The sequence below is a fragment of the Thamnophis sirtalis genome, unplaced genomic scaffold (genome assembly GCF_051295495.1).
Source record: "Thamnophis sirtalis isolate CommonGarterSnake01/CBP01778 unplaced genomic scaffold, rThaSir2_p1.2 scaffold_11, whole genome shotgun sequence".
Lineage (NCBI taxonomy): Eukaryota > Metazoa > Chordata > Lepidosauria > Squamata > Natricidae > Thamnophis > Thamnophis sirtalis.
The window spans coordinates 43,916,090-43,930,217 of record NW_028261391.1 but is presented as its reverse complement, the minus strand read 5'-3'; the positions used below and the strand labels follow the sequence as shown (position 1 = coordinate 43,930,217).

The 14,128-nt window shown below is 39.9% G+C and overlaps 1 protein-coding gene across 1 annotated transcript in view; it reads left to right on the top strand.

Moving 5' to 3' along the window:
* Nucleotides 1-284: 284 nt before the first annotated feature.
* Nucleotides 285-14,128, top strand: part of CNNM1 (cyclin and CBS domain divalent metal cation transport mediator 1) — a 28,579-nt gene continuing 14,735 nt past the window's right edge. Inside the window, exons 1-5 of the mRNA XM_087725701.1 lie at nt 285-2,092; nt 5,267-5,410; nt 6,802-6,942; nt 8,968-9,137; nt 11,592-11,691. Coding sequence (XP_087581827.1) covers nt 424-2,092; nt 5,267-5,410; nt 6,802-6,942; nt 8,968-9,137; nt 11,592-11,691 — 2,224 coding nt within the window. The 5' untranslated portion in view covers nt 285-423. The remainder of the gene's footprint in view (nt 2,093-5,266; nt 5,411-6,801; nt 6,943-8,967; nt 9,138-11,591; nt 11,692-14,128) is intronic.

Here is a 14,128-nt window from a genome sequence, read left to right as displayed (position 1 = left end):
ATTATTCCAGTGCATTACAATTTCCCGCCTTTCTAATTTTATTTTCTGTTCTCGGTGGAAGCACATTTCCATTAAGCCCTCTCACTTCACCAGAATCTTAATGTGCTCTACGTATATCAATATTTAAAGAGTAGGACGATCTGGCAGTTTGCCCAGACAAGCAGGTCAAGGGCGCATTAAAGGCTGCGCGTTTTCACTGCACTTTACGATGCATCCCTGGACGCTGCCTGCCGCCCCCAATAATCACAGTTGGGCACAGGGACCCCCGGGACCAAGACGCTGTTAACAGAGATCCACCGATTTCTTCAGGGAAATGGCAACAGGGAACGTTGGTGGGCTCCACATTGAAGAGAAGCCCAACTCCGCGACCGATAACATCCGGGGCCTTCTTCGCTGCATGTTAACCGTCCACCGTGCGGGTAAATGGGGCGCCCCCGACCCTCTGAGGAAAGCCAAGGGGCCGCCAGACTCGCCCCATACACACGTGGTCCAGCGGCCGCCCCCAGCGCCTCGAGAGAGTCACGTGCGGCCGGCGCCTGCTCCTCGAAGCCCCCGTCTTTCGCCTGGCTGCTGAGGATGGTGGGGCAGGCGGCGGCAGCTTTGGGCCGCGGGCTGGAGCGCAGGAACGGCGGCTGTTGGGGTCGGAGCCGAGGCGCGGTCCTGCTTCTCTTCTTCTCCTTGTCGCCCAGGCCCTCTGGCGGAGCGGCGTGGCTACTGGGGCTGCGGCCAGAGGATACGGCGCCCGGGCGCGTGTGGCTCGAAGGGGGAGCGCTGCGAGCGGCCGAGGGCTCCCGCTTCTTGTTGCGCCTCTACTTCCAGCCGCCGGCCGAAGGGAGCGCCGCCAGTAACGGCAGCAGCGCGAGCGAGAAGATCGAGCGCCGCGTCGTCTTCGTGGAGGAGCCAGCCAAGGTGGAGCGCTGCCCCGAACGCAGCGCCTGGGCCTCGGACGTGGAAGTGCTGGGCCCGCTGTTGCCCGGAGGCTCGGCCGGCTCGGCTTTAGCCGAGGTGAGAGTGCGGGAACCGCGAAAGGGTGAGCCCGGCGCCGGGCCTGAAGGGCGTCGGTTCGGGCTCTGCGCTTGGGATGGACGAGCCTGGCAACTGCACGGCGCGCCGGGGGGCTTCGTGCTGCAAGTGGAAGCGCCGGCGGCGGGCTCGACCGCGTGGCTGGTCCCGTTGCCCACCGCCGGCTGGTTGCGGGCTCTGGGCGCACTAATCCTGCTAGCTCTGTCGGCGCTGTTCAGTGGCCTCCGCCTGGCCGTGCTGTCCCTCGATCCGATGGAGCTGCGGGTGCTGCGCAACAGTGGCTCGGCTGCCGAGAGGGACCAGGCGCGCAAGGTGGAGGCTGCGCGCGGCCGCGGCGGAAGCGGCACTTACCTACTGTGCACGCTGTTGCTCGGACAGGCGGGTGCCAACGCCACTCTGGCTGGCTGGTTATGCGCTGCCCTGCGAGCCAGTCACACTGCCCTGCCCGAAGAGAGCCAAGGTGTGCCATGGCTGCCTGTGCTGCTCTGCACCGGTGTCGTCTTATTGGGCGGTGAGGTGTTGCCCTACTCCATTTGTTCCCGCCACGGGTTAGCCATTGCTGCACACACGCTCTTTCTCACCCGGCTGCTTATGGCCGCCACCTTCCCCATATGCTATCCACTCAGCCGTTTGCTGGATTGGGCTTTGCATCAAGAGCTGAGCACCTTCTCCACAAGGGAGCGCCTGCTGGAGACCCTGAGGGCTGCTGACCCCCATGGTGATCTTGTGAGTGAGGAGCTAGCCATGGTCCAGGGTGCGTTGGAATTACGCACCAAGGTAGTTGAGGACATCTTGACTCCTCTGAATGATTGCTTTATGTTGCACTCTCATGCCATACTTGACTTCACTACCATTTCTGAGATTCTTCGCTCAGGCTATACCCGCATCCCTGTATATGAAGGTGAACGACGAGACAACATTGTCGACTTGCTGTTTGTCAAGGATTTGGCTTTCGTGGATCCTGATGACTGCACACCACTGCAGACAGTTACTCGCTTCTATCACCGCCCGCTGCACTGTGTTTTCCATGACACCCGCCTAGATACGCTGCTCGAGGAGTTCAAGAAGGGTGAGGGCCCGGGGCCCCAGCCACTCGCCTCCTGCCAGCATCACATGCCTCTCTACTCCCTGTGCACCCTGCTTGCGAGGTACCCTGGGATCCCACCGTGCCCCCTCCTGCACTGGTCTGCCCTCTTTCTGTAGCCTGGATGTTGTGGCTGAATTCTTGGAACAGCACACCAATGTGTCTGTGTGTATATATGTGTGGGTGTCGGTGTGTTCCCGTTTATGCTCTATCACATATGGCTCATTGTAAATCACTGGAGTTATCCAAAAGGTTTTCCAAATAGGTTACCATATACACTAAGGAATTTTCTCCTGAAACTTTAATAGCATTTTCCCCAATTTGTTCCATTGTTTATATGAACTGACATACTGTGGTCAATCTTTCCGCTTACAACTTTATGCATTTCTATTCAGTGCAAAGAAACCATGAGCTGAAATTGGAGTGTTATTTCTTTACCTTCAATTCTAAAGGAGAAGTGAGGCATAATTTTTCTATTCTGGCAAAGTGTTAGGAATGTTGCAGGACATATTGTGTATGAGCTATTATAAGTCTGATTATAATAATTAAGTCTGTTCCATACGTACTCAAAAATGCTATGTTTTAAAGTCCAACATAGCTAGAGGATACCAGGTTACAAGATTGTCCAGTGCTAACTGGCAGTAGTTCCTCAGGCCTCAGGCAGGGCCTTAGTCTGTGGATCAGATCTGAGTCTTGTGCATAAAGCATGTGCTACAGCATGAAGCTTTGACTCCCCTGCAAGATGAAATCTGTTATTTCTTGTCCTAATATCTGTTGTAAACCTGTCTTCAGTAGCAAAATTATTATAGGACAATTAATGCAGTCTTTACAACTTTGATACCCTACTCAGACATGGCATTGAATGGTGTCTAATTTGTTAATATGGAGGCAAGAAAAAAAACAAGCAAAAATTGCAAACAATAACTATAAAGAGAGTTTCAGCTCTCTGCAAACTCGAGTGAAGTTGTGAAGAAGTCTGGAGTCATTCAACAAAGAACATTATATATTATCAGTGTTAACATTTAATTTAGATTTGTAGATTTCATATACAGAACCAGTAAACTTGGGAATTTTACATACATTGAATGGGGTGGTCCTTTACTCCTATAATCCTATATTTAGTGTAACCATCTTCTATGCTTACTGTTAATTGTAGGAATTAAAATCCAAAACTTTTGGAGAGAATGAGATTGGGGATTGCTGATACAGGTTATATGCAAGGACATTGCTCACCTAAATTGAGAAAGGCAGGGATTTAGTGAGACAAGAATTCCCATGAGATAGGGTTAGATGAATAAATGGCAAACTCAGAATCCTGAGCTACTTCTGGGCTTCCAGACAACATTTATACAAAATCTATGGGGTTTTTTCTTTGTCAACAGGATAAATTGTGCTTTTGGATTTAGTGATGAATGATGAAACTCATCCTGGGAAACAAGACATAGTCATAATTTACGTTGCACTGTTATAGTTTGCATTCAGAAGAATCATCTTTCTCAGAAAAGTATTTTGTATTTCTTGTGTCTATGAACATATTGGATCAGAGTAATATCACTTTCAAGAGAATGGCCATTGGTGTCACCACATATCACTATATATCCTTAACTGATAGTAGTGTAATTTGATTGAGCTAGACATGGCAGATGCCAGCAATCTAAAGCAGCTGTCCTCTTGAAAAGTGGGGTGTTGAACATTTGGTCTTGAATTTGCCTTCTCTTGTTAATCCCCAGGGGTACACTACACGCTCCCCTGACACTTCTCCATTCTTCAGTAGCCATATGGAAATCCTTAAGACTCATTGATGTTGTTCAGGGTCATAAGAATTCACAATTTTATTGTGAACCTTGTAATATCAGCTACTAAAACTGTAGTAGCTGAAATATGTGGAGTTTTTGTTTTCAATCTTCCCCAAGCTTCAGTCTTTCAGATACTGCCTATGGTGTGCCTAAAAAAGGTAGAAGGAACAGATACCAAAAAAGTATAGTTCTCTCAGAGCTATGATGGGTATGGTAGCCAGTTGTATAAACAGATGGAATAAGCACAGAAATCTCGTCATTAAGTAGCATTATGTAGAATGAGTATCTAGTAAAACCTGTATTTTAAATACCATAAGTACATGATCAGAATGGCTAAGAAATTTAAGTGGAGCAGAATCAGAGAGAAAAAACAGTAAATCTGTACTGTGCTTAATGTCAGAAATTATAAGATTTAGCATTTTTTTAAAAATTATGCAACAATGCCACTTCAAAGAGAATTCTACATTGTAATGAAAGCTACTCATGGTATTCCATCTGAGATTTAGCTAGTGTTCAATCATGTATTGTGTGGCTTGCTTTAATTGTGCTAATTGAGTAACGTTCAATTTGCTTTATTAATAAGTTATTCCACATTTAGTACATTGGCTGGATTTGTACATGATAAAGGTCAGCTATCAACACTAAGAATAGGATCTAGTAGGGAGAGAACCATAATAGAAAGTCAAGCTAACTTGGCATACTTTTTTAAAATGAAAATTGAAAATTGAAAATCAAATCTATATTACCTTTGTTTCATGATCTTTAAAAGTAGTGTCAGGTTTTCTATGTTTCACAAACATTTTTATACAGAAAATATTGGCATCTAAGTACACCACTATTATCTAAAATGCTTGTCTTCATAGGATTTGAATATTAGCAAATATTTTAGGTCATTTTAAAACACTTTTAATGCTAGTGAAATTGTGGGAAGTACTATAAAATTGATTGTTGGGGAGTATACAATCCTTAATTGGACATTTTGTACTATCCCAAAGTAATTGCTTCGTTACCTCTTTCCTTTTCTCTCCCATCATTATAAATTCCTCCTTTCTCCAGGGCCCAAGATAACATCTTCAATTTACTTGTCACTGTATGAAAAGTAGCATATATTCCTGAATTTCAAGAAGCAACATTTGCATTGCTTAGACTTGATTGCTTATGTTTCCTTCCCATGGAGGAGCGAGCAGGTGGTTGAAATAATTTTGCTTTTCATTCCCATTTCAAAAGGGGGCCACTTCTTATTGAACATTAGTCAAAGGCCCAGAATCCTCACGTTATCCACTTCCTATCTTATTTTGGGTGCAGTGGGCATTAAACACAATATCTCCTGCACAATTTGTTTCTTCTCATTCTTTCCTTCTAGGTAAATCACACCTTGCAATCGTACAGAGAGTAAATGATGAAGGAGAAGGAGACCCTTTCTATGAGGTGTTGGGAATTGTCACCCTGGAGGATGTGATTGAAGAGATAATCAAATCGGAGATTCTGGATGAGACGGATCTCTATAGTAAGTATTAGGGGACCCACTAAGAAGACCCCAAATGGTTTGGGGAATAAATAACAACACAGGAATTATAATTTTGTTTGCTATTATTTCTAGCAATTATAAAATTCTTGCTAAAAATCTCTTAATTTCCCTTTCCACTTGTTGAACATAGCTTTTTCTTATTCTCCAATTAGGCCATATAGAACTTGCCAGTCCTTTCTTGTTGTGGTTTTTCTTGTGTAGTAACAGCTTTCAGCTAGGGAGTTAGGAAGGGATTGCTTTCATGACAAACCAGAATCCTATACATCTCAGCTTGAGTGCCCATCTAAATGAAATGGGATAAGTATATGCCTATCCCTGGATACTAATATCTCATTAGCACAAATGCAGATCCTTACAATAGCATCTTCCAGAATGACACCTTTCACTTCATCTCATTCCTTTCCCTTTCCTGGAAGAATAATCCTTGGGCATTAATGGACTATGAAAAAATACTTTTAATGTTGGATGGTGGAACTAGAATGGGAGATGTTATTATGTATGATTAAGATTGGAGAATGCAGCAATCTTACTGACTAGATTTTAGTTTAGTGTAGTAATTAAGGCACAAAGCTATAAACTGAGAAACTGAATATCAAACTGGGTGACCTTGTGCCAGTAATACTTTCTCAGCTCTACAAAGGAGGCAGTGGCAAACCATTTCCAAAAACCTTGCCAAGAAAACTGCAGGGATTTCTCCACATTGTCTCCAGGAATTAACCCTGACTTGAAGGCACATACAAACAAAGAAAAGTTTAAGAAGGCATGATATTTATTTTTTTTCTTCTTAAGAAAAAAATAGCACCTGTAATGCTGATTGTATTTACTTAAAAGCAAATTGCACTGAAAGTAAAAAATGTTTAGGACTGCAGCTATGCTTGAAAGGAAATATGACAAGTTTGCTTAAAAAATCTGTTTTCTTTTTCTCTTTCTCATACACACTTTCTCTTAAAACTACATATTATATATTGTGTCTGCAGTTCTTATTCTCTTAATCTAAGGCATAAGCCGGTAACCTTTGAAGAATATGATTAAGATTGGAGAATGCAGCAATCTTACTGACTAGATTTTAGTTTAGTGTAGTAAACAAGCAAGATATTACACTTCACATTTAAATTTTTGCTTAGGTGTTGTAATTTGTATTTTAATAAAGCCCCCCCCCCCAGGAAGAGTCTGTAGCTTTGGGTTGGACAGAGTTGATAATATTTTCAATACTGTAGAGCATTGCTGTCTTTCATTTAAGATAAGGCAGCTGTGTCAATGTAAGACTAGCGCACCCAAAATGTTGCCATGCGGTTAAGAACTGAGATAGAACTGAGTCCTTTCTAAATTCTCAAAGGCATAACTATATTTTTTACTTTCTTAATCCTCAGCAGACAATCAAAAAAAGGAAAGGGTCCCCCATCGGGGGAGGAAACCTCATGATTTCTCCATCTTTAGGCTTTCAGATAGTGAGATGAGAGTAAAGATCACGCCACAGCTGCTACTGGCCACTCATCGCTTCATGGCTACAGGTATTTCTTAGGAGGTTTGCTGGATTTTTGATACTTATTGTTTGATACCCATGTTATTGGCAAGTATCATGAGTTGGAATTATGCTTTTCTAAAAACAGAATGGCATTCATGTTTTTTTTTATCTTAAGATTTTTCATTCAATTCTTCTATGATTTATGTTTTAAGCAGCCAGTTTAATTTAGAGTGGATGAGTTGTGTAATGGCATCATTTTCTTTCACTACTGTGTTTCTCCATTGAGGCAAGATATGGTGACCTGAAGATACCTCTGCAAAAGCATAGCTGACAATTATAGCAAAGGCTAAGGAACCGATGAATAAACTGTTTCTTTGGTATCTCTCCAATTAAAGAAATGTCAGGAGATCACCCACATATGCTACTCCTCGCAAAGAGTTCGCAGGACAACATTTTTTTCATGGGTTTGAGTGCTGGGAAATGATGGAATCAGCCATCTTGCTTGCAACCATAACAAAGCCTTTTAAACAGGAGTTCCCAACTCCCGGTCCACAGCCCCCCGTCCGTGGCTCATTATTGGGCTGTGGGCCAATCAGAACCAGGCCGCAGAAGCCATGGGCACAGCACTATTTCTTCAAATGGAGCTTCACACACTTGCTCTCCCATTGCTTATGTGGAACCAATCTCTCTCTCCTCTTCCCTGCCGGTCCATAAACCTGGAAGCTGTTTTAAAGAACACAAAATTTGCAAAGCTCCCTTTCTAATCGTTTACTAATCATTTACAGAAATTGCTTATTCATTAAAGTTATTACAGAGCTTCAGAACAAGTTTGAAAAGTCTTTATCAAGTGTGTTTATTTTCAACTCTGGACAAAAGAAAAATTAATGACAAGCTTAAGAACTTAAAGGATTTGAAATAAATAGCAAAAAAGTGAATAAAAATTTGATCTTAGGAAATTATAAATTGATTAAGCTCCATATAAAGATTCAGGTTTTGGATTTAGCTATAAAAATAAAACTACTTCTCATGGGAAACAGACTTATTTTGACTATCCTGGCAAATGCAAGTCATAACAAAAGATAAGTTATGATTTTAGAAAGTGGACCGTAGAGGGGATTAAAGATTTTAAAGAGAATTAATACTGGGACTTACAAAATAATACAAAATGTTATGACATTGGAAATATTAGTGGAAATCTTTGAAGAATTGAGCCAGAAGTTAGCAACTACAATATTCACACTGTCAGTAATGATATCTGTTTCTGTGGCTATATGTTTAAATATATATTAATTAATTAATGACAGATGGGGGGGGATTATGTAACAAGACAGAAAAAGTATATAATGGGGAACTACAAATCATAGGCCAAGAGAGTAATTTGGAAGAGGATGGATATACAAAAGAAACTTGCTAAAGTTTTAAAAATTAAAAGAAAAATACAAATGCTAAACGAAGAAAATGAGCTGGAAAATATTTTCTTACTGGATCTACAAAAGAGGCTTGTTAAAACTTCTGGGATAAAGAAGAGTTGAAGAGAAAATAAATCCCATGACAATATTTGATTGAATTAACAATTAAGACTGTTAGATGTAAAGGTAGTAATATAAAGTTGATATAATTGATCAAGGTTATAAGACCTTTTTGCAATATTCTAAAAATCTTTTATGAACTTTCTGCTGATAGTAGGATTGAAAAGTTGATGTTTTATAAATTTACCTATGGCCAAGGGATGAGATATTGGGTGGAGAGATATCTGTTTGATTTTACAGGAGGTGAAAGATATTAAATTACACGTCTAATAAAGATTGGAAATCACTTGTTTTTATATATATATTTTTCTTCGCTGCATTCTTCCCTTTTTCTTCTTTCTTTTTTCCTGAACTGCTAATTCTTTCTTTCCACTCTTTTATTCTAAGTTTAGTTTGTATTAGTTTTACTACTACCAGTATAATTCAAATTCTTAGTATTTTTTAATTTGAAAAAAATTATCTTTCTCCGATTACCTTTCTCCTGACTTGTCCAAGCACAGAAAGTACAGTAACTGTTTTCCTCCTGTTTTGTTCTTTTGCAGAGGTAGAGCCTTTCAAGATGCCACATCTCTCAGAGAAGATCCTGCTGCGGCTTCTCAAACATCCCAATGTCATCCAGGAGATTAAATTTGATCACAAAAACAAGCGAGCACCTGAACACTATCTTTACCAGCGTAACCGGCCAGTTGACTATTTTGTACTCATTTTACAGGTTTGTCAAGATTGTGACAGAAATTTGTTACATGCGCTTTATTGTTTACTATAGGAAGCATTTAATTAGTCATTTTTTTAAAAATGGAAATAAATGTGTATATAAATATGAAATCTTTGTACCAAAAATGGGATTTTTTGGTACAAAAAATTTCTGAGGATTTATTTTAGATATTTTTCATGAATGGATATAGATACATTGGTTCTGATCTTCCTACAAATTATAAGTTAAGTAACTTGTACAGGTCATATTAGAGAATAAAGAGTAAGTAGTTGACCTGCAAATAAAAATCCAGATGCGAGTTTCAATTTTACATACAGCATATTTGTTTCAAGAGGAACAATTCAAAAGACAAAACTATTTTTTAGAAATTTGGCTTAAAGTGACTAGGTTTTATCTAAATAAGTTTGACAATATGTTTCTTCTATCACAGGGACACATTATTTTAAAAAAATATTATCCAACTAGTCATTCAAATTTAAAGACTTACTAGAGTCTCATGAATTTGGAACTGGGATTTGACAGGTATTGTTTTAATGGTTCCCTAATAAATTTCCTTAGGATTGGATAACATTGCTCATTTTTTCTTAGGATCTTTACAGTTGCAAGAAAAAGTATGTGAACCCCTTGGGATTACATGGAGTTTTGCATGAATTGGTCATAAAATGTGCTCTGAACTTCATCTAAGTCACAATAATACAAAAGCACAGTCTGCTGAAAATAATACTACACAAACATTAGATGTTGCCATGATTTAATTGAACATAACAGGAAACATTCACGGTGCAGGGAGGAAAAAGTATGTGAGCCCCTAGCTTAATGACTTCTCCAAGAGCTAATTGGAGCCAGGAGTGAGCCAACCTTGACTCCAATCAGTGTGATGATATTGGATGTGTTGCTGACAGCTGTCCTGCCCTTTAAAAACACACACCTATTGGGTTTACTGGTTTCAAGAAGCACTGTCTGATGTGAACCATGCCTCGCAGAAAAGAGCTCTCAGAAGACCTACGACCAAGAATTGTTGACTTGCATGAAGCTGGAAAGGGTTACAAAAGTATCTCCAAAAGCCTTGATGTTCATGTGTCCACAGTAAGACAGACTGTCTACAAATGGAGAAAGTTTAGCACTATTGCTACTCTCCCTAGGCGTGGTCATCCTGTAAAAATGACTGCAAGAGCACAGCACAGAATGCTTCATGAGGTAAAGAAGAATGCTAGAGTGTCAGCTAAAGACCTACAGAAATTTCTGGCACATGCTAACATTTTTGTTGACACATCTTCAATAAGGAAAACATTAAACAAGAATGGAATACATGGGAGGACACCACAGAGGAAGCCATTGCTGTCCCAAAAAAATGTTGCAGCACATTTGAAGTTTGCAAAAGAGCACCTGGATGTTCCACAGCACTACTGGCAAAATATACTGTGTACAGATGAAACCAAAATTAAATTGTTTGGGAAAAACACACAACACTATGTATGGAGAAAAAAAGGCACAGCACACCAACATCAAAACCTCATCCCCACTGTAAAACATGGCGGAGGGAGCATCATGGTTTGGGGCTGTTTTGCTGCCTCAGGGCCTGGACGGATTGTTGTCATTGATGGGACAATGAATTCCAGGGTTTATCACAACATTTTGCAGGAAAATGTACGACCTTCTGTCCGCCAACTAAAGCTCCGCAGAGGATGGGTGATGCAACAGGACAATGACCCAAAGCATACAAGTAATAAAAAAAATATGGCTTCAACAGCACAGAATATGCCTTCTGGAGTGGCCCAGTCAGAGTGCTGACCTCAATCCGATTGAAATGCTGTGGCATGACCTTAAGAGAGCTATTCACACCAGACATCCCAAGAATATTGCTACACTGAAACAGTTTTGTGAAGAGGAGTGGTCCAAAAGTACTCCAGATTGTTGTGCAGGTCTGATCTGCAACTACAGGAAATGTTTGGTTGAGGTTATTGCTGCCAAAGGAGGGTCAACCAGTTATTAAGTCCAACGGTTCACATACTTTTTCCTCCCTGCACTGTGAATGTTTCCATGTTATGTTCAATTAAACCATGGCAACATCTAATGTTTCTTGCAACTGTAGTTCTACTGTCCTTCCCTTTGATATTTCCATAGCTGCTATATTATTGAGTACTTTCAACTTTAAATCAAGTATAGATTTTATAAATTCTGCTACCATTCTTATTCCCAACCTAACATTTCAGGATATCTTTTCTGATGTTCCCCAGCTATTTTGATTCATATGTCTGTTTTTTTTTCCATTTATTAAGGAACACCTACAAATATTTGTGAATGAATTGGCCTTCTTACCTGAAGTCATTTTCTTGGGTTATATTATGTATATTTTTCCTTTTTTCATTTTGATCAGATATCATGGAAGAGAAATGACTGGTGCAGCTGGATTACATGCCTTTGCTTGGTTTGTTTTGTTTTGTTTTTTAGGGAAAAGTGGAAGTAGAAGTGGGAAAAGAAGGATTGCGATTTGAAAATGGTGCTTTCACATATTATGGTGTTCCAGCAATCATGACTGTCATCTGTTCAGGTAGAAATCTAAAATTAAGCACAGAATAGGATGACAGAAGTCACAGAAACAGAACCTAAAATGTTCAGAATAAATGAACCTAAATATATAATAAACAGGAACTTGCAATTTTATTTTGTTTCTCACTTACTAAGCATTTAGGCAAATATAAGGTAAATAAGCAAAAGAAGACAGATTCCATAATGCAGGTTAGAAAAAGCTATATAGCATAACGTCTGATGGCTGAAAAGTTACTCCAGACTTTGCATGATGCAATATGAGCTCCACAAGTGGTAGATCCTGAGCCTGGATCAGGAGGTAGTATAGAAGTTTTTAAGGAGTGAAATGTGCACCTTAGGCATCTGCAAGGCCTAACAATTCTCAAACACTTATAAATTGAAAAAAGTATCTAGTGTTTTGGCCCCATCTGCAAAATGAATACAGGTAAGTTGCATGTGATTCCTGGACTATACTTTTTCTAGCCCTCATTTGTTTGGTTTCTATCCCTTCTGAGCTTTTGGAAGGAGCCACAGACACATTGATAAAATGATAAGGCTAAAATATTTTAAGCAGAATGCCTTCGTTTCATATTACACAAAATTGCAGTATTGCAACATTAATAGAAAATCATATGTTGGGAAGAAAGAAATTTATAAAGCAATTTTCTTTTCCTTATAAGCAGGTTTTTCCTTGAAAAACCAAATAATAATAATATTTGAGCCATTCATTTGAGCCTGATCCAGGCAAGCAGTTGATATTAACCAGACTTCTGGCTGATGTTGCGGTAAAATCAGATGTGAGGGGCGGGTCTCCGTGCTCCCATGCCAAGTTCCCCCTGTTAGAGGGCTTCAAAAAAAGCTAAAGCCTCTCTGTAGGGGTGGTGAAGAAAAGAGGGGTGCCATGCATGTCGTGGAGAGCAGCAACTCTCCTGCTTGACTCAGGGCTTCTTCCCTCTCATCCACAATGAGGAGAAGAGTCAGCCATCATGGCTGCCATGAAGCTGAGACAACTGAGGCAACAAAGAAATGTGCAGGAGCGATGTAGATGAATAGTGACTGGAGCTGGGTGAGAAGATTCCTTTTTTACTTAGACTCTAACTTTAAAAGCGAAAAAAGAGGAAAATCCAAGAAAAGAGACTCTTAGAACTATTTCTTAAAGCGAGGAACAACGATAGAGAGAAAAATCCTAGACCCAAAAGAAGGGAACTAAGGGGTGAAAAGCTAAAAGACCTTTTAAAACATAGAAACTTGGATTTTTAACTGGGAAGGCGTGGGTTTGGAAATGCATTATAAAATGCTAGAACTAGCTACTTGAATCTACTTGAATAGCCAACTCTGGTTCCATAAATTGAACTAAATTTGAATTAATTTATCAGACCTGAAACAACGCTGAAATCTATTACAGTTAACCCTACAAGACTAAGAAAATTCTTGATAAGAGAAATAAACAACATTCATCCGGAGGACTGTGGTGATACACTGTTCTATAACTATCTACTTTATGATTACTGGAGACTCTATTGTGAGAACAAGGAAGACTTTTAAGTCAAAATAAAGTGACTCTTGTATTTGTGGAAGCTGTCTGGACTACTTAAATAAAACTTATTAATAATCCTGAGATGTAAAAAGCTATGATTATTGAACTTTCTGAGGAGCAACATTGGACTTCAATATATTGTTTTTGGACTTGAGTAAGAGTGGGACATTAAATTAAGACAAGATGCTCCATTAGGGGGAAATGAATTAGATTTCAAGAGAAATGGCGATGTTTTCAAAGCATAAGGGATACTATGACAAAGAATCACAGAGAGATAAAGAATAATGCAAGGCATAAATGGAAAATTAGAAAATATGCTACAACTGATAATGAATGAAGATCAAAGAGCCCAGGAAAGAGAGAAGACAGCAGAAAGAATGGAGGAAAAGACAGAACAGATAAACCAGAAAACAAAGCAAGAAGATGAGAAGAAGACGATAAAGATAATAATGACTGATGAAATAAACCAAGGGAAAAGTACTTTTAAGGGATTTAAAAATGGAATTGGATAACTTGGAAGATACTTTTGAAGGGAGATAGGGGTTTGGGCGGACACTCTGGAGACCAAGCAGCTTAGAAGGATAGAGATGGGAGAAATATTCAGACTGAATAGTGATGACACAGATGCTGATAGAGACAAAAGATCCAAGAGGAGTATGGGAGGCCAAAAAATGAATAAGAATTGAAGTATTAAAATGGGCAAGAGATGATGGATAGAAAGGAATTATTATTACTTCTTTTTTTTATCAAATGAAATGATGACCTGATTAAAAATTAGAATAGAGACAGAAATAAGAATACACATCTTTATATAAAGCAATAGTTAGATGGAAAGATTGGAGGCTGAAAGATGGTATTATTAGGTATGTTTAAATAATAGGATGACTGGTACTAGAATGGCATACTGTGATTTTGAACAATC